This window comes from Melitaea cinxia, chromosome 30, assembly GCF_905220565.1.
Source record: "Melitaea cinxia chromosome 30, ilMelCinx1.1, whole genome shotgun sequence".
In the NCBI taxonomy this organism is placed as follows: domain Eukaryota; kingdom Metazoa; phylum Arthropoda; class Insecta; order Lepidoptera; family Nymphalidae; genus Melitaea; species Melitaea cinxia.
In genome coordinates, this window is record NC_059423.1 from 7860337 (window position 1) to 7887200 (window position 26864).

General features: G+C 34.5%; 1 protein-coding gene across 1 annotated transcript in view; it reads right to left on the reverse strand.

Moving 5' to 3' along the window:
• The window catches only part of LOC123668216 (cullin-2), a 29134-nt gene extending 8496 nt beyond the window's left edge, over positions 1–20638 (reverse strand). The window contains exons 1-7 of the mRNA XM_045602004.1: positions 20521–20638; positions 16905–16987; positions 14084–14208; positions 13105–13200; positions 12350–12443; positions 11549–11620; positions 3716–3883 (exon numbers count right to left, since the gene is read on the reverse strand). Of these exons, the coding sequence (XP_045457960.1) occupies positions 3716–3883; positions 11549–11620; positions 12350–12443; positions 13105–13200; positions 14084–14208; positions 16905–16967 (618 nt within the window). The 5' untranslated portion in view covers positions 16968–16987; positions 20521–20638. The remainder of the gene's footprint in view (positions 1–3715; positions 3884–11548; positions 11621–12349; positions 12444–13104; positions 13201–14083; positions 14209–16904; positions 16988–20520) is intronic.
• Between the last annotated feature and the right edge of the window lie 6226 nt (positions 20639–26864).

The following is a 26864-nucleotide window of genomic DNA, read 5'->3' on the forward strand; positions in this document are numbered from 1 at the left end:
TTTATATATTTGTATGTGTCGTTGTGTCTTCATCACGCCAAAACAGCTAAACGGATTTCAAGTAATTTTAGAACATGGGTAACTGGGCATCCAAGAATACGAGGATATTATTTTTTCTTCTTCGCTGACGAATCTTATAGGTTAATTAAGTTTTATAGCCACAAATAGTTGTGCTGCCTGCTTTTACAAACAACATATTATTATCATTTTCAATATAAAAATGTCTCACGGCTAAAATATTTTTTATACAGACTAAATAGTCTAACTACTTAACTCTATTTCACTAGAATGATATACCTAAGTCGTCGTCTGGCAAATTTAAACGTCGTCAAACAATATTTACTTATAAAATATAAAGTATATCTTTTAAGTAGGTTTCTAATTTTTTTTAAGTGGATAACAATAGTTTATTAAACATTATACATATTTACAATTCACAACTTAAGAACTAAATATTTAAACATTTTTGAATATCATATCAAAAATTGACCGCTCCAGCGGGATTCGAACCCGCGTCTCCGACTGACCGTGTCGTGTCGTTCCATAGCTTAATTGGCTAGAGCGCCGACACGGTCAGTCGGAGACGCGGGTTCGAATCCCGCTGGAGCGGTCAATTTTTGATATGATATTCAAAAATGTTTAGAATTCCTAATGTGAGGGTAACACAAAAATAAAATCGTACAAACTAAATATTTACAGATAGTTTTGGTATAAATCATGTCCGCGTGGAATCGTGTCAAGAATGCTGACAGCATTTTCTCGTTGAATCGCTATGCCGATTCTCTGGGCAAAAAAATGCACCAGCCCTCTTGTCACCAGTGGAGGCAATAAGGCGAGGAGTTATCTCATTTAAAAAAAAATTAGCACTGCTACTCCAAGGTCCAAGTGTTTCGACTGCAAATGGCACAAATATGTAATTTGAAATTAATGACGAATACTTGTGCCGATTAGTCGTTTCAGCTTTTTCCGCTGTGGCTCCCGCTTTTAAGGCTGTTTCCATGACATGAGAAGGAGCAAGTGTGTCAACGCAGGTTGCGTCCCACAAAAGCGCCCGTCCCCTTTCCCAGGGAACCAACGTCAATCCATCAGGTCTCTTGCCATCATTGCGACTAATTCCAGTAGGCTCGATAAGAGCAGGAACGTCGATGGTGGCAAGAGCTTTTTTATGGTATCGTTTAGGGAACCGTGGCGGGAAAACCTACCTGAACTCTTGTTACAGGAAAGGCCGTGTAGTCCGAAAGAATCGACCTCTTTTCCGCACGGAGATCTGTGTTCAAAGCACAGTGGAGCTCCCAACCGGAGACCGAGAGCAATTCTAAAACTTTCATTGTCTAAAAGTTTCAAAAATTTTTTTGACGGCATTGCGTGTAGCCTGGATTGGGTCAAAAGCCAGAACAGCTGCAAAAAAACTTCGTATCCTTAATAACAGTATGCGTCAAACTAACGTCCGTATATGTGTTACGTATTGCGTAGCCCTTACCTTATATACGGACGTCGTAAACCTGTATACCTACTATTCGAACCACTACATATTCGACGTCCATGACCAAACCGTCACTAAACAAAAAACACAAATTTTCAGTAGGGGCGCTCAGTAATCAAATAAAAAATCATTGCAAAAATGTATTAAATGTAACAGAACCTTTGTTTTTTCAGATTCAAAGACTGCTACCCAGCCTGGCTTCCATATTCATGCAAAAAAGTATAGATAATGTATATCTAATATATAAAATTCTCGTGTCGCGGTGTTTGTAGTTAAACTCCTCCGAAACGGCTTGACCGATTCTCATGAAATTTTTTGTGCATATTGGGTAGGTATGAGAATCGAACAACATCTATTTTTCATCCCCCTAAATGTTAAGGGTAGTCCACCCCTAAATTTAATTTTTAACTTTTAGATAAATTATTTTATTTTTTATTTTATTATGAATTGGCGTTGAAAAATACATACAACCCTATGTTTTCACCCTTCTACCACCAACCCCTATTTTAAAATAGCGTTTAGCGGCAAGACAACGTTTGCCGGGTCTGCTAGTTAACTTATAGAAATATTTTTATTTTTATGACAAAATAGTGTCACTTTTCCGTTTAATATGTAAATTCAATTCGTAAATTCGTTAAAGCCTCACTTTTTCCTTTTAAGTGTACTTTTATTTTATTTTACTACTTAAGCAGTATTTTGCAACCGAGCGTCAAATAAGCAGCGACACGTGCGTAGCAACTTCGGCAAACTGTTTTTAAATGATTTGTTTTGACTTATTTGAATATTTCAAAACCTTCAAATACAGTCAGTTTGGCAACGTCGCAATAGGACGTCAAATAATCGGTTGTATCGGAAGAGTTTTAGCAGAGTATACGCTCTGTCGATATACGCGCTAGACTAGCGCTGCACCGTTGGTGCGGAATTTCGCGGAAGTTTTAGTTATACAAATGCAAATGTCTCAACGATTTTTTGCCTTCCGGCGATTTTTGTTGTACAGGTAGCTAGAGCCAAAAGGACTAATGGGACATCGATTAAAAAAGTGGCGTCCGATATGCGGACGTCTAAAGGAGGTGGACGCCAGTTTAGATGCATTTCGGCCCATGTGGGACGCCTAATTATTAGCAGGATGTATATATATATATATATATATATATATATATACATATATATATATGTATCTATAATCTATAATATATATAAAAGCGAAAGGTCATTCATCACGAAATCTCCGAAACTATAACACCTAGAAACTTGAAATTTGGCAGGTAGGTTTCTTGTAGAGCGTAGACATCCGACAAAAACGGATTTTACGAAACTCGACCCCTAAGGGGGTAAAACGGGGGTTGGAAGTTTGTATGAAAGTTCTATGTTTTTGAAGTAAGATGCTTGATATTTAAAATGTATGCTCTATAAATGATGAGAAGGTGTTTAAATAATGTATATTTAGGAATCAACTCCCTTTTTGGGTTAAAACGGGGGATGGTAGGTTGACTCACTCATCACGAAATCTCCGAAACTATAACACCTACAAACTTGAAATTTGGCAGGTAGGCTCCTTATAAGACGTAGACATCCGCTAAGAACGGATTTTACAAAACTCGACCCGTAAGGGGATAAAACGGGGGTTGGAAGTTTGTATGAAAGTCCTATGTTTTTGAAGTAAGAGGCTTGAAATTTTAAATGTATGTTCTATAGATGGTGAGAAGGTGTCCAAATAATGTATCTTTAGAAATCAACTATATTTTGGGGTCAAAATGGGGGATGGTAGGTCGATTCACTCATCACAATATCTCCGAAACTATAACAACCACAAACTTGAAATTCGGCAGGTAGGTTCCTTATAAGGCGTAGATATCCATTAAGAACTGATTTTACGAAACTTGACCCCTAAGGGGTAAAATGGGGGTTGAAAGTTTGTATGAAAGTCCTATGTTTTTGAAGTAAGAGACTTGAAATTTAAAATGTATGCTCTATAGATAGTGAGGAGGTGTCAAAATAATGCGTCGTAATCTATATATATAAAAGAGGAAGGTCACTGACTCACTCATCACAAGAACTCAAAAACCGCTCGATGGTCCATCTATCCAGGATGGAGATGATATTTGGCAGGGAGGTAGATTTCAGTTAATAGACGTCTGCTAAGAACGGATTTTGCGATATTCCACCGCTAAGGGGGCGAAGCCGCGGGCACAGCTAGTATATATATATATATGCAGGTATCGCTTCCAATACCTGCACATGTACGGCACTGTGCACGGCGCTCCGCAGGGCGTCAGCGGCCGCGGGGTCGGGGGTTTCGTCCCGGGCCGCGCTGAGGGCTGCAACTAGCCGGGAACTGAGGGCGTCCGCTAGCGGCCACACTAGTACTCGCTCCCATGTTAATAGGCCTAGCTCACCGACCTGGAAACACCAATGTATTAATTATTATTAAAATAAAAGAGCATGCAATAAAAACAGTGATCAAATAATATACATTTGTTTATTGGTCTAATTACAAGCAACACTGCATTCATTGAGCTGTCACAATTAATGAATTTTTGATGACTTTTTAACCGACTTCAAAAAAAGACCTCAATTCAACCGTGTATATATATATATACGGTGTTAAAATATATATATATATATATATATATATATATATATATATATATATATATATATATATATATATATATATATATTTTAATGTATGTTCGGGGATAACTCCATCGTTTATGAACCGATTTTGATAATTCTTTTTTGTTGGAAAGAAGATATCCCTGGTTTGGTACCATGATAAGGAAACCAGGATTTGATGATGGGATCCCAGATAAATCGAGGGAAACTCTCGAAAATCCGCATAGCTTTTTACTGGTGCTACGTGTTAGAAAATTGTTCGTTGGGTTAGAGAGACACCCACAACTCCTAACACGAGACACAAGAGAGAGAGTAAAAAAAATCCTACAGAATCTTGATCTTCTTTTTCAAAAACTCACAAAATCAACTTCCACTAAAGCAAAGCTTATACCATAAGAAACTACAATGACTCACCCACACTCAGATCTTAAGACGGCGAGAGAATCCAACCCAAAAAAGAAAAGAGCAAAAAGGCCCGCAACACACGTCCTGAGCCTTATATACAGCAAACCCAGTGTGTCGCGACACAACTACCCCCTAAGGTGCACCGCAACGTAATACGATACGAGGGTATTCCAAAAAATTAAATCAGTCGCCTAGAAAAAGTAAATAGCAACGCTAGTGCATAACTGTGCTATTATACATCAGCAGGAACGAAACTACGTGCTAATAAAAATATATGCTACAATACCCCCCCCCCGACAGAGAAGAATTTTGCATCTCTGGCAAAATTCTAAAAAAAACTAATGTAAGGAGAGAATCTGGTAAGCTCAGGAAGGGATTATAAAATTTAACTCCAAACTAAGAGAAAAAAAAAATTTTTTTTTTTTTTTGATAGATTAATCATAAGAGATAATCGAATTACAAAAACACCACATATAATTTTGAATTCACTGCAACACTGTCTTACGACCCAATCATACGTCACTAACATACAACATCCTGAAATTCAACTATCAATGTGCGTTAACCGACCTAGACAATTAACGCCCTGACACACAGAGTGACGGTCTATAAATGAGCACCACTCAGCAGCTACTTAAAATTTTTAATTTACCAATTTTTTTTTCTTTTTAATCCATATTTAATACCGTATTCCCGATGTAGGCTTTAGAATGTGCATAACACAATTAGTATCGAATATATATTCGACAGAATAAAATAATATGTGGAATCGCCACCCGTTCCAGAGTTAAGTTGTAACACAACAATAACAACAACTTATGGCGTAGGCTTTAAACAAAATAATATGAGTGAGTAGATACGTTAGAGATGCACCCAACACACACAAATTAAGTTATTGCTCAGTGGAATAACTCAACAAAAATAAACACCAAAAGTACATTAGAGATGTACCCAACACACAACTATCATAAGTCATGTACTTGTATAAGCACAAAATAAAAAAATGAGATCATCACCCGTCTCAAAAATGGAATACGTAATATAGATTTAAAACAAAAAGAAAACAAATATCAATTACCCTTACTACCAGAACTTCCTGTTAACTTCAAATCTTTAATATGCCAAACCCCAAGATCTTTACCATTCATATCCTGTAATACGTATACAAGAGGAGATCTTTTACCAACAATTCGACATTTGATAAATTTAGGCGCTAATTTCTTAGAAAAGTATTTATCTTTATCACTCAAGAAGTAAGTTTTCTTATAAACAAGATCACCAACATTAAATTCCGCAGTCCTACGACGCAAATTATAACTTGAAGTATTTTTTAAATGAGCGGCATACAACCGAAATTGAACTTTATCGAAAATACTCGCCAACTGACCTAAGTTCTCCGCATAACAGTCACGAGGAGTAAAAATCATATTTTCTATACTATCAGAGTCCAAATAATGCGAACCACACGACACTAACTCCCTACCAAAAACTAAAAAGGACGGAGTGAAACCGGTAGTTTCATTTACCGCGCTGTTAATTGCAAATTGAATTTGAGGTAAGTACCTATCCCACGATCTATGATCCTCATCGACAAAGTATGCAATACAAGTTAAAATAGTACGATTATATCTCTCAACCGGATTAACCTGTGGAGTATAACGTGGAGTAAAATGAACATTAGGAACATTATAACTTTTAAGAAATTTGATACACTCATTACTAATGAATTGCGTACCATTATCCAATATTACCGACTGTGGAATACCATGAACTAAGAAAACATTATCCTCAATTAACTTAATTATTACTTTGGAAGTTGCGCGCTTCATAGGGAAAATTAAACAAAATTTTGAAAAACAACAAGTTACAACCAATATATAATTATTTTGTTTTCTACTAATAGGTAATGGACCCATAATGTCAATTGAAATAACTTGCCAAGGACGGACACAATTCTTAGGACGACCCATGACACCTAATGTCAAATGATTTTGAGCTTTATATTCTAGACACTTAGAACAATTATTGACATAATTTAAAACATCTTTATACATTTTCGGCCAAAAGTACTTTAAATTTAATCTTTTAAGAGTTTTAAACATACCCAAATGACCCGCAGTGGGAACATCATGATTAATTGATATTATTTCCGAACGATGTTCCATAGGAATCACCTCCTTCCAATCAAACTCCGATGTTAAATAATTTTTATTTTTAGACAATCTAAATAATTTATCATTTTTAATACAATAATTTTGAAACGATGCTGGCTCATTAGCGCAGCCATTGAAAATATTAAGAAACCATTTATCATTACCTTTATAATTTGAAATTGAAAATATACTACTCACGGGAACCGAACGACTCAACGCGTCCGGAATAACATTATCACAACCCTTACGATGTTTAATCTCAAAGTTAAACTCTGATAACCTAGTACTCCACCGAGCCAAACGCCCCGACGGGTTTGACAATGATAAAAACCACTTAAGAGCACTATGATCCGTGTAAACTGTAAATTTTTTACCATTATCGAGATAACAACGCCAATATTCGACCGCTGTCAAAACCGCCAATGTTTCCCGTTCCGTAATACCATAATTTTGTTCCGGCTTGGTAAATGACCTACTCATATATGCGACAGGATGTTCTTTCCCTTCAAAGGTCTGAGAGAGCATCGCACCAATCCCATAACTACTCGCATCCGTGTGAACTTCAAAAGGTTCGTTATAATTAGGACACCTGAGAACAGGAGCAGAGACCAAACACTCCTTAAGCTTTCTAAAAGAACAATCCGCCTCTTCCGTCCATTTAAATGGAGGTGCACCCTTACGAGTAGAAGTTAATTTATTTAACGGTGCCGCCAAAGTACTGAAATTCTTAATGAAAAGACGATACCACGACGCTGTCCCTAAAAAACGTTTTACACCCTTAACATTGGTTGGAGTGGGAAAATTAACTATTGCAGAAACCTTATCCGGGTCCGTACGCAACCCGTGTTTATCGATTACATACCCCAAATATTTCAACTGACTCCTAAAAAAACGACATTTATCAAAATTAATAGTAAGATTACATTCTTTTAAAATTTCCAATATTTGTAATAAAATAGAAACATGTTCATTGAAATCCGCGGTTGCAATTATTAAATCATCAACATAACAACAAACTTTAACCCCGAAACGGTTTCCAAACAACTTATCTACTAGTCTCTGTTGAGTGGCAGGTGCGTTAGTTAAACCAAACGCCATACGTTTAAACCTGAATGTACCACGTGACGGAATATAAAAAGCCGTTTTATCCCTATCCGATTCCTGAATCTGAGTTTGAAAGAAGGCACTACAAAAATCGATTGTTGACAAATAATGAGCATCCCTAAGATTATCTAAAATTTCTGATATATAAGGTAAACTATATGCATCCTTTTTGGTTACCGCATTCAGTTTCCGACTATCCAAACATAACCGATAGCTACCCGTATCCTTTCCCTTAGGAACCAAAAGTACCGGAGAACTCCACTCACTCTGACAGGGTTCGATGACATCCAACTCAAGCATCTTATCAACCTCCTCCGAAAGAATTCGTTGTTTCTCAGGAGACATCCGATAATAACGTTGCTTAATGGGAACAGCATCCCCCGTATCAATTCTATGAGCAACCACGGTAGTCAACCCTAAACCTTTACGCTCAAACGAAACAGAATGAAACTGATTAATAATGCTATCAACAATTGAACGCTGATCGCTATTTAAATGTTCATAACCCGTAATGACGTCATCCGAATAATTACACAAAATAGATTCTTGTTTAAAACTAACTGAATTAATATATTTCGGACAAATTTTGAATATTTTCCAAAAGTCAATGCCTAAAATGATATCTGAATTAATTTCCGGAAAAACAAAAAATTTTATAAAATGAAGTTGATCTTCGAACGCAACCGGTAAACACAAGTAACCAAGAGAAAACAACTTGTTCCCGTTAGCCACAACCGCAGAAATAATATTATCTTTAAAAAGAGTATAACCTCGTTGTAAGAAATCCTTATAAAAATTACCCCCCAAAATTGATATAGACGCACCAGTGTCTAAGAGACCCGACAACTTAATGTCATCTATATGTATAACAGCATAAGGCCTATTTTCAATACCATTATCATTACACAGAACCGAGTTTAATTTATACGATAAAAAATAAATTGAAATTGTTTTAAGCCAAGAATCCCAATCAGATTTAGAAAAATTAATATTATTAATAGTTTTAACTCGGTTCCAACTTACTCGTTTTTTTTAATCTTTAACCCCATTATTATATTTCGATTTACATTTAACACAATCGGGACGCTTAACATTAGGCTCACCGCAACCAAAACAAAACACAACATTCCGATCCTTAAAACAATCGGCATAAGAGTGAGAAAACGATTTACAACGTTGACAATAAACAGTACGATTCGACGCGCGATCACCGATGGAATTAACGCTCGGCCGAATTTTACTATTGCTATTATTACTAGACACAGAATGTTTACGCTGAGTCGGCAATGATGTATGAGAATTATTGTAAGACGAGTTAGTAGGAGACGAAAATTGACGAGAGAATTTATGCGCTGAAGGAACAAAACGATTAGAATTAAAACGATTATTTTTATTAAAATACCCCTGATTATTAAAATTATTCGAATAATTAAATTTTTTAAATGAACTTTTAAAAACGTTTTTAACTCCAGTATTATAAGCTAAATCAGGTGCAACTAAATCATTCGAGACATTCTGTGGTTCGTGAAAATCTAAAAGTCTACTTTGAACATTTTCATAATTACGACACACATTCCTAAGCTGATCAATTGACGTTATATCCGATGACGCTAACATCCCTGCGTAACAAGGTCTAACGTTGTGTAATAAAATTTCTAATTTAAATTTTTCCTCAGGAGGAGTAGTCAATCTGTTAAACATTTCATCCATAACAGCCAAATAAATTACAATAGACTCATTCACCCCCTGTGTTCTATTTTGAATTTCCCTTAATAATTTGTAATCAAAATCTGGTTTATCGAAGTCCCTACGCAAATACTCTAAAACTACTTTCCAATCTGAAACCCCAGCACACACACTCCTATACCATTTTAAAGCATCGCCAACAAACAGCTGTAACGCAAAATATAAAACTTTGTCATCCGCAATGCGATGAATAGTACAATGCTCCGTAACCCGGCGTATAAAAGAGCGTACGCAAGATTTACCGTCGAATTTAATTTTACTTAAATCTCCTAAACTGTTATGATCACAATGAACCGTTACATTCAAGGGATTACTAGATGATAACGAAGAAACTGTAAGAAATGGAGATTTATTAGACGATTTTAATTTATTAACTACCCCACAATAATTATTAAATTGATCAACACACAAATCGTAAATGTCCCTATTCTTCTTAACCTCATCCTCATCCAATCTGCCAATCCTATGATACAAATGAGCCAACAAATTCTCTGCCCTCAATAAACTATTAAAATTCGGATTAGAATTAATAATTGATTTCACTTTTATCAAGGTGTCACTAATACCGCCCAAATCGGTTATAATATCCAACGGACTGACCAAAATCTCCTCTGACGGTAACAATTCCGATAATTGTAATATTTGTTTACGTAAAGCTAATACCGTGGCAGCTGGCTCCTCATTCCGAACAACCACCTCATATTCTAACTCAGCCTTAGGCAGGGATACGAATTTTATTAAGTGAGTCATCGTAGCACAATAATAAAATTAAAATGAAACAAAAAGTACAAAAAAGTTCGATTTAAATTAATGTTAAAATGTAACAAAGAAGTACAAAGTAAGCAAAAATATTCGTTAATAGAGGGTAGTCAAAAAAAATTTAGTTACGGCAAAAATTATTGAGCAAGAAATAATTAATACAAAAAGTAGGTAACTGAAAATTTTTAGCAAGGAACGATTAACAATGCAAAAACCGTGACTACGCTCGGACAAATCTTTTAAATTCAAATAAAAACTTTTAAATATTAACTTTAAATTTTACACATACTAATATAAATACACAACCTAAACGAAACAGTAATCAAATTTAATTAGTAAAAATGAAAAGTAATAATTTAACACAATTCACAAAACACAAAACACACAAAGACACAAGGACAAGACCCTTTACATACCCAGAGAAAACCACTTGCCAGGAATACGAAAAAAAAAATTGATTTCCAATGCGATACCCTACAAAATAAAATAATTAAAATAATTCACTGACAAACCAATAATTTTAAATATTATAGAATTTACGTTGGGCGCCAGTGCTACGTGTTAGAAAATTGTTCGTTGGGTTAGAGAGACACCCACAACTCCTAACACGAGACACAAGAGAGAGAGTAAAAAAAATCCTACAGAATCTTGATCTTCTTTTTCAAAAACTCACAAAATCAACTTCCACTAAAGCAAAGCTTATACCATAAGAAACTACAATGACTCACCCACACTCAGATCTTAAGACGGCGAGAGAATCCAACCCAAAAAAGAAAAGAGCAAAAAGGCCCGCAACACACGTCCTGAGCCTTATATACAGCAAACCCAGTGTGTCGCGACACAACTACCCCCTAAGGTGCACCGCAACGTAATACGATACGAGGGTATTCCAAAAAATTAAATCAGTCGCCTAGAAAAAGTAAATAGCAACGCTAGTGCATAACTGTGCTATTATACATCAGCAGGAACGAAACTACGTGCTAATAAAAATATATGCTACACTGGGTGTACCGATTTTGATGATTTTTAATTTAATCGAAAACCGATGTTTATCATGTGGTCACATTTAAATTTCATCGAGATCTGATTACCGCTTTTGGAGTAATCTTTGATAATGCGTATTGACTTGACTATTTTTTCGTCTACCTACGTTGTATTACTTGTCTATATAATTGAAGTCGGTTTTTCTTCGTTTGCCTGCAAACACAATTATGAAATCTTGGAAATGAAAAAAGATAAAATATATAATAATAATTTATATCCATACATATATTTAACATACCTCGAGTTGTCTCATGTCATGTTCTGGACAGCTGACTGTAGCTGAACCGTAAATGATCTCGGCGTCTGAGACCTGAAATTTGAAAATGTACATTTCATTTTTTAACTGACAACAATTTAATCCCTTCATTACACAACTACACAAAAGACGTTCCTCAAAAGAAACACCGTTTTTATATTTATAAAATATAAATAAAAATTTAATAATGTGTGTTCGTTTCAACTCCAACTTCGTTTTAACTGAGGTAGCAGGAGCACAGCAGGAATTCCCTGCTCAAAATATGGAGCGCCTTAAAGAATCTTACAGAAGACCACAGCTAAATAATACTATTTTCAAACAGTATTGTGTTCCTGTTGGTGAGTAAGGTGACCAGAGCTCCTGGGGGGGATTGGGGATTGGGTCGGCAACGCGCTTGCGATGCTTCTGGTGTTGCAGGCGTCTATAAGCTACGGTAATCGCTTACCATCAGGTGAGCCGTACGCTTGTTTGCCAACCTAGTGATATATAATAAAAAAAAACTCCAACACGGGGCTGGTGTTTACTGTTTAAAAATCATTACCGCTATATTTAAAAAATTAAAATGTTTATTGAATGGTTCAAATTATATTTATTTAAAACAATAAAATAAATTGACCCTTGCTATCCGTATAGGTCACTGCTCAACGTTGTTTAACACAATTTCTTAACGAACACCTGAACAGGTGAAAATATGGACCGACATATGTAGTACTTTACAACCGTTAAAACTTGGACGAGATCTGGACTTACACATATAAAAAAAAAATAGGTAGTGGAACCTACCTTCTGCCTCTTGACATGTTGTAAGTTGAGGTAGGAGTAGAGAGAGTTAAGATAGGAGACTCCTTGACTGTATTCGTGCCACGCTGTCACGTATCTGTAAATTAATTTTAAACTTTATACCTGCAAGTGTTTAAATTAACAAAAAACAATTTGTTAAGGGCAAGAAAGTCAATAAGCTACGGTAATCGCTTACCATCAGGTGATAATGTATGTGTATATAGTTTATAAATGGTATGTAATGTATGTGGTTTTATTTAATGCGTCTTGTATCCATCTATATCATCATCATCACCACTTTAGCCTATCGCAGTCCACTGATAGATGTCTAAAATTAGCAATGATTGAGTAACTTGTATACAAATATTTTTTGTTAAATTAGCTTAGAAATGTCTATTCATCATCATCATCATCATCACAGCAGCCTTTCCCAGTCCACTACTGGACATAGGCCTTCACAATTTCGCGCCAAAAATCGCGTGAACTCATGTGTGTTGCCCATAGTCACCACGCTGGGCAGGCATGTTGGTGACCGCAGGGCTGGCTTTGTCGCACGAAAGACGCTGTTGCCCATCTACGGCCTGTATTTCAGAGCCAGTATGTAGTAATTATAATATAAGTTCCAAGGTGATAGTGGAACTTTTTTATCCCTTAGTCGCCTCTTACGACACCCACGGGAAGAGAGGGGGTGGCTGTATTCTTTACTGCCGTAACCACACAGCGTCTCCATCCGTCTATATATCGATACAAATTTTTACCTCGTAAGTAGACCATCGTTATAATCACTACTCTCGAGGACAGCGTTCCCTTTGACCCTCTGCAGGAGTCCACCCACGTGTTCTTCAAGAAAATTTCTGGAAACGAAAACAAGATGATTAATAGCCAAATAATATTTACTTGTTATGTGTATAATACCATACAGATTTTGATCGGGCGTTTGTGATTGTATCTGTTCTTGCTGAGGTATGGCATAGAAGGAAAAATCCCGCCCAAAACCTGGAGTAGCCCGACTGGTGAAGTACCTCGACCTTACAGAAGACCACAGCTAAATAATACTGATAAATAATATTATTATTATATTCCCTACTAAAAGTAACGATCACTATCACGTATATGCGATAGCAACCGGGAGCGACAGCTTAACGTGCTCTCCGAGAGACGGTGGGGAGACCCACAAGGACAGACTGCTGATGATCAGAACGGTAAGAAATATTTGTATAGATACAAATATCCATCCCAAACGGGAATCGATCCCGTAAACCATCGATGTTTTAAGCGCCTACACGCACCACTACACCAGACCGCTTGTTAACATTAATATAAGTATACTAGCTGACCCCGCAAACGTTGTTTTGCCATATTTGTTATTAACCCCCTTAATCCCCCCCCCCCACCTTATAACTTCGGGGCATGAAAAATAGATGTTCGATTCTCAGACCTACCCAATATGCATACAAAATTTCGTGAGAATCGGTCAAGTCGTTTCGGAGGAGTTTAACTACAAGCACCGCGACACGAGAATTTTATATATTAGATTATTTACATAATTATGTACTATCCATGTCTACTGTCAAAGTCTTTTGTATAGACTGTTTCTGTTGTAGGCTCAACTAATTGTGAGCTGATTATTTTACTTCTGTGTTTATTGGTAATTGTTTAATATGCGTATTCTAATTAAGTATGAAAAAAAAAACCGTAAATTCGCCTAAATCATAATAAATAAATAAGAAAACTTACTTGGTCTCATCGTAGAGTCGGTCAGCGAGAGGCTCCGGGTGGGCAACGCATAGCGCGTACACGTCAGAGAAACGAGTGTTCCAAACACCTCTTTCTACAGAACGGAGGGCTACCACCCCAGCCACCTGAAAAGAGGATTCATTATATTGCAATTACCCCTTTTGACTTTTACCCCCACTTCGAAGGGTACCATAAGGTTCGTCCATTAATCTTGTGATACATTTTAGCAACTTTTAACGCCTACTCTCTTGAATTATAATAATTATACGTGGCGAGATTTCAGCCCCCCCCCATACCCGAAAATCACGTGAATTTCCTTGTATGTAAAGTAAATTGAAATTTACAGAATATTGTTTTTAAATGCTGTTATACCATCTGATAAAATTTTGTATCACGATGCCTACATCGTGATACAAATTCTTCTACACAGGGATCAAAGTTACAGGTGTTTGTGGATTGTTTTTTTGTTTTAGAAAATGACCGTTTAACAAAAAGTAAATACACGTGATATATCAGTAACCCCTCGCCCTCCTCGTGATATTTCGTGAAGTTTAAATGACCCTCCCCCCTCGAGCCTCACGTGATGGTTTCTCAGGAGCCTCATGTTAAAAGACCTAAGGGCTCGTGGTATGAACAAATAGGGGTAGTAAAGAGGGGAGGGCTTTCGAGTCACGTGATTAACGGACGACCAGACGACAAAATATTTGGATAGATACATATAGGAACTGTTCATAGCACTCGCGTAGTAAACAATCGTAATACGACAGAACACTACAGGAGGTAGATTCATATTTATATAAAACAACACTAACGAAAACGTAAAATATACTAAAAAAATAAAAATTCATTCGATAACTTCATTTGAAAATGACTATTTTAAATAATATTACTAATTTAAATAGAATATTCATATTTATGTCATGACTGTGTATTTTAAAATCAACCAAAATGATAACCAAACATCATCTTTATTCGAGTAGGCTTCAAAGGGCATTTGAATTGTCAATTTATAAATAACTAGTTTAGTTATTTATTTTATTTACAGAAAAAAAAAATAGATACAATTTTTGTGATAGACAGTGCAGCAAAAACAATTAACAGTTTAACAGTGCACTGTGTTTCTAAAGTAATAATATTAAAGTACATACGATATTATATTCAACATAAAAATACGATATAAAGCTATACAAATATAGATTATAATCATTACAGCCTATACAGTCCACTGCTGGACATAGGCCTTCACAAGTTCACGCCAAAAATAACGTGAACTCATGTGTTTTGCCCATAGTCACCACGCTGGGCAGGCGGGTTGGTGACCGCAGTACTGGCTTTGTCGCACCGAAGACGCTGCTGCCCGTCTTCGGCCTGTGTATTTCAAAGCCAGCAGTTGGATGGTTATCCCGCCATCGGTCGGCTTCTTAAGTTCCAAGGTGGTTGTGGAACCTTGTTATCCCTTAGTCGCCTCTTACGACACCCACGGGAAGAGAGGGGGTGGCTATATTCTTTAGTACCGTAGCCACACAGTACTAAAAATATGATATAAAGCTATACAAATAATAGATTATACAAGTGAATATAATTGGAAAGAAAAAAAAATCAACATCAAGTGGTTAAAGAACAATAATAATTATAATAAAAATAATAAATGCGGCCATTCCATTCTCTCTATATATTGGTCTAAAAAGAATTTTTAAATATGTTTTTCGAGTTTTTTTTTTTTTGAATTTTTTGTTTTAAATTTGTTGGCAGATTATTTATTAAGAAAGGAACAATATATTCAAGCGTAAGTTTTTTATAAAAACTACTATGTCTAGGTATTTTTAATTTGTGATTTGTAATATTCCAAATTTTTCTTTATATATTTTTTTAATTAATATTTTATTTTGACCCTACAACATTGTTTTGCCCTATACATTAATAATATCCTTAATCCCCTCCTTGTAACTTAGGGGAATGAAAAATAGATGTTGGCCGATTCTCAGACCTACCCGATATGCACCCAAAATTGCATAAAAATCGGTGCACACGTTTTGGAGGAGTTTGGCAACAGACAACGCGACACGAAAATTTTATATATTATACTAGCTGGCCCCGCACACGTTGTTTTGCCATATATGTTACTAACTCCTTATACCCCCCCTCCCCCTTATAACTTAGGGTTATGAAAAATAGATGTTGTCCGATTCTTAGACCTACCCGATATGCTCACAAAATTTCTTTAAAATCGGACCAGCCGTTTCGGAGGAGTATTTTAACTAACATTGTGACACGAGAATTTTATATATAAGATTTGTTTTAATTAACTAATTATAGTTAATAATTATAGTGAAGCTACCGCCGATTCGGGATGTAGGTTCTGCAGAGAAGAATCAGCAAAGAGTTCTGCCGTCACTCTTTTAAAGAAATGTGTTTTACTGTAAAATTTGAATTAAGCACTAATAATTAACTACGGCCTATTTAAAATATCCTCAAAAACTCATTAATGTTGGATTCTCGACCGTGCTGAACAATTTAAGTGACTTTTTCATTCCACATGACATTGGCAAAATTATTACTCGTGCCGTCGAGATTAGTCGGAACTGACAGACAGACAAAAATTGCAAAAAATGTTATTTTGGTATGTATATCATGTATAAATCCATATGCATTTCGTAAAAAAGCTGTTATTTTAATATTACAAACAGACACTCCAATTTTATTTATTTGTAAAGATGGGTATTAGGCAAAAAGTTACACACATACATTAAGTTAAGCCTACTTTAGTAACAGACGATTTTATCTGTATTTTAAACATATTTATTATACTTATAATACTCACAGTTTCCTTAAGATTAGCCCAAGTTTCTTGGAAGTCAACATTCCTAGGCTTTAGAGACATCATTTGGATGTAACTTCATGTACCTGGTAACAAATAAACATAACACTATTACATTCAAAATAATAAACTTATATGAAAACATTTACTTTTCGCTTCAGCCTGTAATATCCCACTGCTGGGCAAAGGACTCTTTCCCCATGCAGAATTTCTTATTTTAGTTAATGATAATAATGTTTACAAAACATATTTCCAAACTTTACCTATTACAATGAAATAAAAATGAATACTAAAGAAATTATATTACGGTACCTTCACAATTTGATAAGTATTTTTTGCTACAAATATTTATTTATATCTACCCTACAAACTCCAAGCAACAAAAAAAGGAACAATTAGTTTCTAGGTGTAGTTTAAAATTAATTACTAAGTATCTACCTATCTATCTGTATTAAGGAGAAGCTACTTTCCTTCCAAGAATTCTATAATTATATATACTATAAGTAACGATCGCTACCAGGTGTACATGATAACAACCAGGACCGACGGCTTAACGTGCTCTCCGAGGCACAGTGGGGAATCCCACAAGGACTGCACGAGCACCCAGACCACAGCAAACATCTGTATGGACAATACAAATGTTTGTCATGTGCGGGGATCGAACACGCAACCATAGGCATAGGCTGGTATACCAATTAATAAATTAAATATTCCAGTTTTATGTCATTAACCGCCTGTATCATCAGTTGTGGATAAGGTTTATCCTGCAAATAAGTTACGATTAGACCTTAACAGCAGACTGTATAATAGGCCATTAGGACCTGTTTCACGTCAATCAATAAACTACAACTTTTGAATATATGTTCGAATATATCTCATAAATACAGTGGAATTCGATGGTGAAAAAGAATAATATATCAAAAACGTATGTGTTTGATATGGTCAACTGTCAAATAGCGTTATCCACAACTGGGAAACTGGCTCTAAAAAGCATTAAGTACTGTTTAAGTTTCTTTCAAACCAAGTCTAATATAATGTATATTCCTAAAGAAGAATTTTTTTCTCTTGCTTCAGCCTGTAATAGCCCACTACTGGGAATAGGCCTCTCTCTCCTTTAGAACTTTTGTAGTTCGGCCTAAATTGTAGTCTATTAGTTGGAGTTTACTTTTAAAAGTAACATTTAAATGTTGTCGCAGGAATTGTGAAAAATTTGAGACTTGACTAGCCTTGGAAATTACCTCATAAGCTATTATATTATTACTAATAGTGTAATTTTTAGTCTAAACTAACGACACGATAATTTTGTAAGTCATTAATGTTGATAATAACGATTATTGAAATGAAAAGTAAATATTAAAATCTTAATATAATTTTGTTCCTCCCGTGACTATGATTGCTGTAAAGTATCCAAAACGTCAGGCATCTACAAAAACTTAATAAACCGCAATTAAACCAGAAAAAGTTGTTAGTAGTTAAGTTGTAGTTATTACTGTGTGGTTACAGCAGTAAAGAATATAGCCACCCCTCTATTCCCGTGGGTGTCGTAAGAGGCGACTAAGGGAATACACAGTTCCACTACCACCTTGGAACTTAAAAAGACGACCGATGGTGGGATAACCAACCAAATGCTGCCAATACACTGGCCGAAGACGTGTTTGGTGCGACAAAGCCAGCTTTGCGGTTATCAATCCGCCTGCCCAGCGTGGTGACTATTGGCAAAACACATGAGTTTACGCCACAATTTCGGGCGCAAACTTGTAGAGGCCTATGTACAGCAGTGGACTGTGATAGGCTAAAGTGGGGGTGGTGGTGCTGGTGGGTTAAGTTATAAAATAAGCTGAGTTTGAAAGGTTAGGTTAGGTAGTATATACCTAATAATAATATAATTATTATTTTTATTTGCATAAAGCATGACATACGTTATAAAATTTTGTTAATAGATTACATATTTAGTTAAAAATAAAACATAAAAATTTATTAACTATTAAAACTAATATCAACAATTATGTTAAATTTATCGTATTGTCAAGTAAAAGATTATAATGTACTATATATCATTTCAACAAGTTTAACATTTTTGAAAATTATACTGTAAGATGTCAAATAAGCTTTTACTATATGTTCTATAATTGTTTTCTAATGTTTATGCAAATTTTCAAAAAAATACGCCAACCCACATTGGAGCAGTGTGATGGATTAGGTTCTGATCCTTCTCCTATATGGGGAAAGAGGCCTATGCCCAGTAGTGGGATAAAATAGGCTGAAGCGAGCAATGCAAATTTCACTAATTATAATGAAACAACTTTTTCAGAATTTATCGTGGTTTATTAGGTTATTTACATGCCCGACCTTTCAATACTTAACAGCAATCATGGTCACGGGAGGACTTTTAGTATCTATAAATTGAGAAGACTCATAGTTTAAGCTGCCTTGGCGTTGTTGTCAAAAAAAAAATTGTTTTGTCAAAAATTTTTAAATATTGAATAATGTCATCTGTCAAATAGCATTATCCAAAAACGGTTAAACAGGCCTGTTATTTGTATATGAGAGATGAACGTTGTCAATTGGTGAAACAGTTCTGATAAATATGTGAGAGAGCAGAAAAAAAAGTTTTTTAATTAAGGTGGGTAGTTTAAAAACCTATAAATATCATTGAGATAACAATAATATTATTAGAAATTTTATTAATCAATAATTGTGTTTGCTGGCATATGAAAAAAAAACCGACTTCAATTACATCGACAAGTAATACAACATAGGTAGAGGAAAAAATAGTCAAGTAAATACGCATTATCAAAGATTACTCCAGAAGTTGTAATCAGATCTCGATGAAATTTAAATGTGACCACATGATAAACATCGGCTTTCGATTAAATTAAAAATCATCAAAATTGGTACACCCAGTAAAAAGTTATGGGAATTTTAGTGGGTTCCCTCGATTTCTCTGAGATCCCATCATCAAATCCTGGTTTCCTTATCATGGTATCACTCTTGGGATATCTCCTTTTAATAAAAAAAAGAATTATCAAAACCGGTTTACAAACAACGAATTTATCCCTGAACATACATTTTAAAAAAACGTATGATCGAATAGAGTAACATCCTGCTTTTTTGAAGTCAGTTATAAAACAGTTATGATCAAAAATGTAATGCTACACTAATGAAAATCACTCGATAAATCAATGAATCGAGTCACGTTTTTGGACACGAGATGGACGAATTTTATAACGAAATACTTTCAAACTAGGTATATTGTTCCATATTTATAAATAAAAATATGAAAACGAAGTTCATTTGATCACTTCAGAATACAAACAAAAACGAAATAGGTCGTATAAATTTGAAAAACCGTGTTAATTTCATACAGTATATCAAAATCGCAGACTTCAAGTCTGGTCATTTTGGATATGCTTAGGAACCATTAGAAAGCAATTGTATGGAGATTTAACTGTTGTTCCGAGGGTCAAGCACTCCGGCTTGCGTATAGAAACAAAGTTGGCATCGTGACAACAACGAACAAAGCTACACAGCGATCGGATCCAAATTAGTCAGCGAAATTTTAACAACAAAAATAATACGCCATTATTGAAAATATTGATATGAAAAATGAAATACTCACTCTATTACTGTGTTTAAGTCTGAGCAGCTTCGACACAACTTTAAATATACTTTAATCTGGTAATATATAAAACATAATCAAATGAAAATAATTACTGAAGTTCGCTAGTTCGAGCTATATTCGATTTGACGTTTCGCTTTCTTAGTGATTAGGTTATTTTGACAGCTGTATTGAATTGGATTCTAATCATTTTAGCCGTGAATATGTCGATTTTGTGTTCGGTAATTTTTTTACTATTCGGATTTAAAAATTAAATTAATAAGATAGATAAGTATAGATCTTTATATTATTTTTGGTAATTTCTGTCTTATTTGACTATTTATTTTAGGTTCGAAGCAATTTTACCTTTTATGCTCACGCTTATGCCTCCTATGCAAGGTTTTTTAAATACTAGTTGCGAAGTTTCTTGACGGTTTTTCTGTGCAGGATTTATTTTACCCAATCGGATGTACAGTCGAAAATTTGTAGTTACAATTATGTCATTTCTTGTTATGGTTATACTGCCTGTATTATTATTTAGTCTTATACTCGTAGTTTTCCTCCATCATTAATAAATGAATGAATAAATTAACTCTTCCCCTTACAATTGTAAAATAAAGATAGGACTTTGGATGTTAAATAAAACAAAAAATTCAAAGACATGTTTTATTGAAAATATTTGAGTATTACAACACGAAAAATAAATTTACATTACATTTAAACATATACTTAGAACTAACTCATATTTATAATGTCTCTTTGTAAATACTTATTTAACTTTAACTAATAACAACAGATTATATTATCTATGAAATATGATTTCATTTAATTATTGAAGTTTACTTGTTACGAAACGATATAAGTTCTGTGGTATGAAATAGTGTGAAACAGTAACGCTGACCTGCCCGGAGGTAAGTTTTATCGCGAGAGTTAAATATATTTTTAAATATTGCGGTAATTCTTCTAGGAGTATACTCCAGTCGCGTGTCACAGCTGACACACAAACTTTTATATAATATTTTTCTAAAATTTACTATGCGTTTATATTTATTACTTAAATGTAATATATTTTTTTTTGATTTCGTATCTTTCTTTCTCAAAAAACTCAAATTATCTTAAAATATGTGACTATCTTAGTTTTTAACATTGATAATACTGTCCTAAATAAAAAAGACTAAAAATAAAATAAAAATAACGCACTGGAATGTATTTCTTTTGAATTATTGAAGAGAGCGTTGATACAATTTATATAAAGAGTGTACGTAGTATATGTACTATAATAATGTAAACATATAATAATTTCATTATTATATTTATTAGTTTAAGGTTCCTTAGGGTTAGTAGTCATCAACTTTACAGAACTCAAAAAATGAATATAAAAATTAGATACGGTATCCCCAAATCGCCGCTATAGTGTGGACTAACTTAGTTTGATACTTGTGAAGTGAAAAAAGTTGATAATTTACTATATTAAGCAAATATATATACATTTAATAAAACACTTTTTTCGGATTTTATCGCGGTTTATTGTTAACTTTTGACAGTCCTCCCGTGACCATGGTTGCTGTAAAGTATCCGAAACGTCGGGAATCAAAAGTTAACAATAAACCGCGATAAAATCCGGAAAAAAGTGTTTTATTAAATGAGTAAAATTCGCGTAAACGTTAGAAAAAAAATATATATATATACATTTATACTAAATTAATAATTAAATTTAAGTTAGTTCGTGCCATGCCATAACGGCAAACTTTTTATGTACTTCAAGTGACAATAAATGTACTTTATTTTTGTCTACAAATATATTTATTTCCCCTTGAAACCAATTTTAATCGACTTCAAAAAAAGAAGCTACAAATTCAACTGAATTTTTTATGTTTCAAAAGCTGGTGCTTATCACGTGGTCCCGTTTAAATTTGAAATGGTGATTTATGAGAAGGTTTTAGGTTATATTTAATATAAGTATTACATTGAATATTCGTCCTATATCTAAGTTGTATTTCTTATCAATGAAAATTGAAGTGAGTTTTTTTTTATTGCAAGTAAACACATTCTAATAGCTAAATTAATAGTTTTTCATAGTACTCTCGATTATGTTTTAAATTTGGTTTCTTTACATTCAATAAGTCTTTCGTAATATCATAATAAAAATAACTTATCATTGAAAATATCAAACTAAAAATATATAAATTAAATTCTTAAAGAATTTTTTCTAATTTTTTTTAAAGTTTCATAGAATTTCCTAATTTTTTTCTGAACTATACTATAATATCGTAGCTACCTATTACTTATAAACAAAGTTTTTATAGGGTTGCCATCTGTCTGATCTGTTCAACCAGTTAGAGTGCACTTTTAAGAGATCATTAGGGTAATCAGATTCAATAATCGTTACGTTAATATATTTTATTGTGGTCTTAAAATTATTATAATTTAAGAGAGATCTAAGCTTCTAAAACTTCGTCACTGTGTTATAACTACACAATGATAATTATTTAATAACATAATATCATAATTTTTTTTCTATGTTATTGATTATTTTTGACTAGAAATTACAAAAATATTATTAAAGGCATCACAATAGTGTTAAACATAATTCTGTTTCGTCACCGAAAGAGATTATTTACTATGAAAGTTTTGTTAGAACATAAAAATCTCATTTATAATTTGTCTATACCCTACCATACAAAAAAAAAAATTAACTACATATAAAAACTATGATAAATATAATTTGAGTCGTACAAATATAATTACATTGTTTGTCTCTATAAAAAATATTACTACATTGTCTATACAAAGGCAAATATTTATAACGTTTAAAGCATTTTTTTTATCATTTTTTTTAGTTAATTAAAATACAAAGAATCTTAACTAAAGACATTAGCATTCAATGGTGTGACAAAAATCATCATTGGTTTATCCGCACACCGGCATTCGACGTCCTACGCTCACAATATCAAAAATAAGTAGCATAATTATAACAACTTAACAGTAGCATACGATCAACATTTTTACACAACTACCCTCCAAGTTTTACAAATCAATCAATCACAAAATAATACAGTCGCAGTAGCTTGTGGATACACACGGGGTGATTTACATCGAACGATATTATTTAATGTTTATTTTTATTAACGATAAGAAATATTGTTTTAATCTATATTTTATATTTGTTCTTGTAATTTCATTTTTTTTAGTTAAGCTGGTAGGTCGTTTATTAATTTTGGTATTTGGTATTGTGGTAGTTGTTTGCCATATAGATTATTGACAGGGTACGATAGTTGAATGATTAAAAAATGTTGAGTAGGACTAGATTCTAGCCATTTTCTAGTCTTTATTTAAGAAACAAAAAATTGTTATATTACTTTTAAAATAGAAAATACGGAGATAGAAAAAAAGATATCATTTAGCGACATTTTTTTTATAAATTTCATAACTTACTAGTAATTAAATAAATTCTTGATTTAACTTAAGCTAGTGCCTTTACGTTGGTTTAGGAAAAGCGAAATAATATCAGTTATTGTATAAATAATACTCTCATATCATTAAGGTGATATGGTTTTTAGAAACACACTGTAATGTTTTTTTTTTTTCATAAGTTGTAAACAACCCTATGAAAAGAATATATCATAAACCTCATAAGAACATGGAAAAATTCAGACCAAATTCTCATATATTCCATAGCCATAACTTGGTATGAGTATATTTTGGTCTGTATTTGCCATGTTTTTAATTTTATTGTCAAAGTTCCATATGGAACTATTTGATTTCCGATTAGCATCGATTATACCATAAAATAAAGTAAAAAAGATAAATATATTCTTAAACATAACTCCAGTAGTCTTCAGAGTAAACTCCCGTCACGTTTGGGAGTTAACAGACACTTTTTTTACTATTAATAATACGAAATTTATGAGTATGAGACCTTAATCATATAAATTGGACCCTAATTATATTTACAATTAGATATTAGTATATCTAAATCGAGTGATAGTATCTGTAAAATGAGTTGGTCATTTTATTGGCAGATTTTTGGCATATTTAAGAAAGTTACTGAATTTAAGTACTATACCTATGGTAAGGCGTAGGTACAGGAGGTAGCTTTCAAAAATAGTCAAGCCTATTATTAGACAATATCTACAACATTTGAAAGTGATCTATATATAGTAAAGTATTCTTTGACCGACTTCAAAATGGGGAGGTTCTCAATTTGACTAATTTTATGTTTTTTTATACTACTAGGCTGGCAAACAAGCGTACAGCTCACCTGATAGTAAGCGATTACTGTATATATATATATATATATATATGTTTATAGACGCCTGTGAAATTAGAAGCATTGCAAGCACGTTGCCGATCTTATCCCAATCCCCCCCAAGAGCTCTGGTCACCTTACTCACCACAGGAACACAATACTGCTTGAAAGCATTATTATTTGGCTATGATCTCCGTAAGGTCGAGGTACTCCCCAGTTAGACTGCTCCAGATTTTGACTATTATTTTTTTATTCAAGAACTCTGAGAGATTTGACGAGTAGTTTACTTAATAATGCTCACACACTTCAGCCTATCGCAGTCCACTGCTGGACATAGGCCTCCCCAAGTTCGCGCCACACATCCCGGTCTTCCGCAATCCTCATCCAGCCTACACCGGCAATTTTACGTAGATCGTCGGTCCAACGGGCCGGAGGACATCCCACACTGCGTTTGCCAAGACGCGGTCTCCACTCTAGGACCCGTCTACTCCAACGGCCATCGGTCCTGCGACACAGATGACCAGCCCACTGCCACTTCAACTTGCTAATTCTGTGGGCTATGTCGGTTACTTTCGTTCTCTCGCGGACAGTCTCATTTCTAATCCTGTCTTTGAGAGAGACCCCAAGCATAGCCCGTTACATTGCACGTTGTGCGACTTTAAACTTGTGGACCAGTCCCTTGGTCAGTGTCCACGTCTCGGCTCCGTATGTTAACACAGGCAGGACGCATTGCTCGAAAACTTTTGTCTTCAAGCATTGCGGAATCTTCGAAGTGAAGACTCGACGGAGTCTGCCAAACGCCGCCCAGCCCAACCGAATCCTCCTATCGGCCTCCTTCTCGAAGTTGTTGCGGCCTAGTTGGATAGTATGGCCTAGGTAAATATAATCCTGAACAACTTCGAGAAGGGTACCATCGACCGATACCGGTATCGGTATGACTTGGTTGTTAAACATAACTTTCGTCTTATCCAAGTTCATACAGAGACCGACACGTCGGGAGGACTCGTTTAGGCCGGCCAGCATTTGGCCTAACTCATCCAGCGTCTCCGCAAAGATGACAATATCGTCGGCGAAACAAATGTGAGAGATGAATTCACCGTTGACGTTGATGCCCCGTTCCCCCCAATCCAAAGTCTTAAAAACATCCTCTAGCGCAGTGGTAAACAGTTTCGGTGATATTACATCCCCCTGTCTTACCCCGCTTAATAATGCTCATTTGAAGGAAATTCTTTTCTTTTTGTTTGTTAAAAAAACAATTATTTAAAATAGGTTTCTTAGTTTTTTTTTTAGGAATTTAAATTATATTACACATTTGAAAGTCAGTCAGTCAATGTATTGCAGTCCAGTGCTTCAGCTTTCAGCAATCCTCATCCAACCTACACCGGCAATATTACATAGATTGTCATACATTTGAAAGGAAACACGTTACACAGTAGAAGCTTCAAAAAAGTTTTGTTCAAAGTATATTTTATTTGTTTGGTTTTTTTTAAAGTTTATGTTTGGTGATGACCACTTTTGAAAGTACCCTCCTAAATTTAAATCTTTGTATGAGATAAGTATACTTGCAATTACCTGCCAATCATTTATTACAGTCATAATAATTATAACTTACTTTAATTTAACTAATTATACTAGCTTAATCAACACTTACATTAGTTATTTTGGTAATAGCGGGAGCGCTTATAATCTATTTTATCTGACTTCAAAACAGGAGAATATTGTCATTCGACTGTATTTTTTTTTCGTGTACTTGTAACGTGGTCCCATTTAAATATGAAAAAGATCCCAGAAATCCATCATCATCATCATTCATTCATTGATCATTAAATTGATACCATTTAATTTTGATGACGCGTTGGCGCAGCGGTCACATCACTGGCCAGGCGTCAGGGTTTTACCTGATTAATATACCCCTCATACGTACAAAGCGCTTCGAATCATCTTTTTTAATGCGCACGGCCAAGGAGTGGAATTCCCTGCCGGCGTCTGTATTTCCGAGTTCATACAACCCGAACATGTTTAAAGCGCGAGCGAACAGGCTTCTTCTGGGCGAACTGGCTCCATCTTCGACCTCGTCTCTGCTCTAGAGCTAGACTGGGGTCAAGAGTAAGCCCAT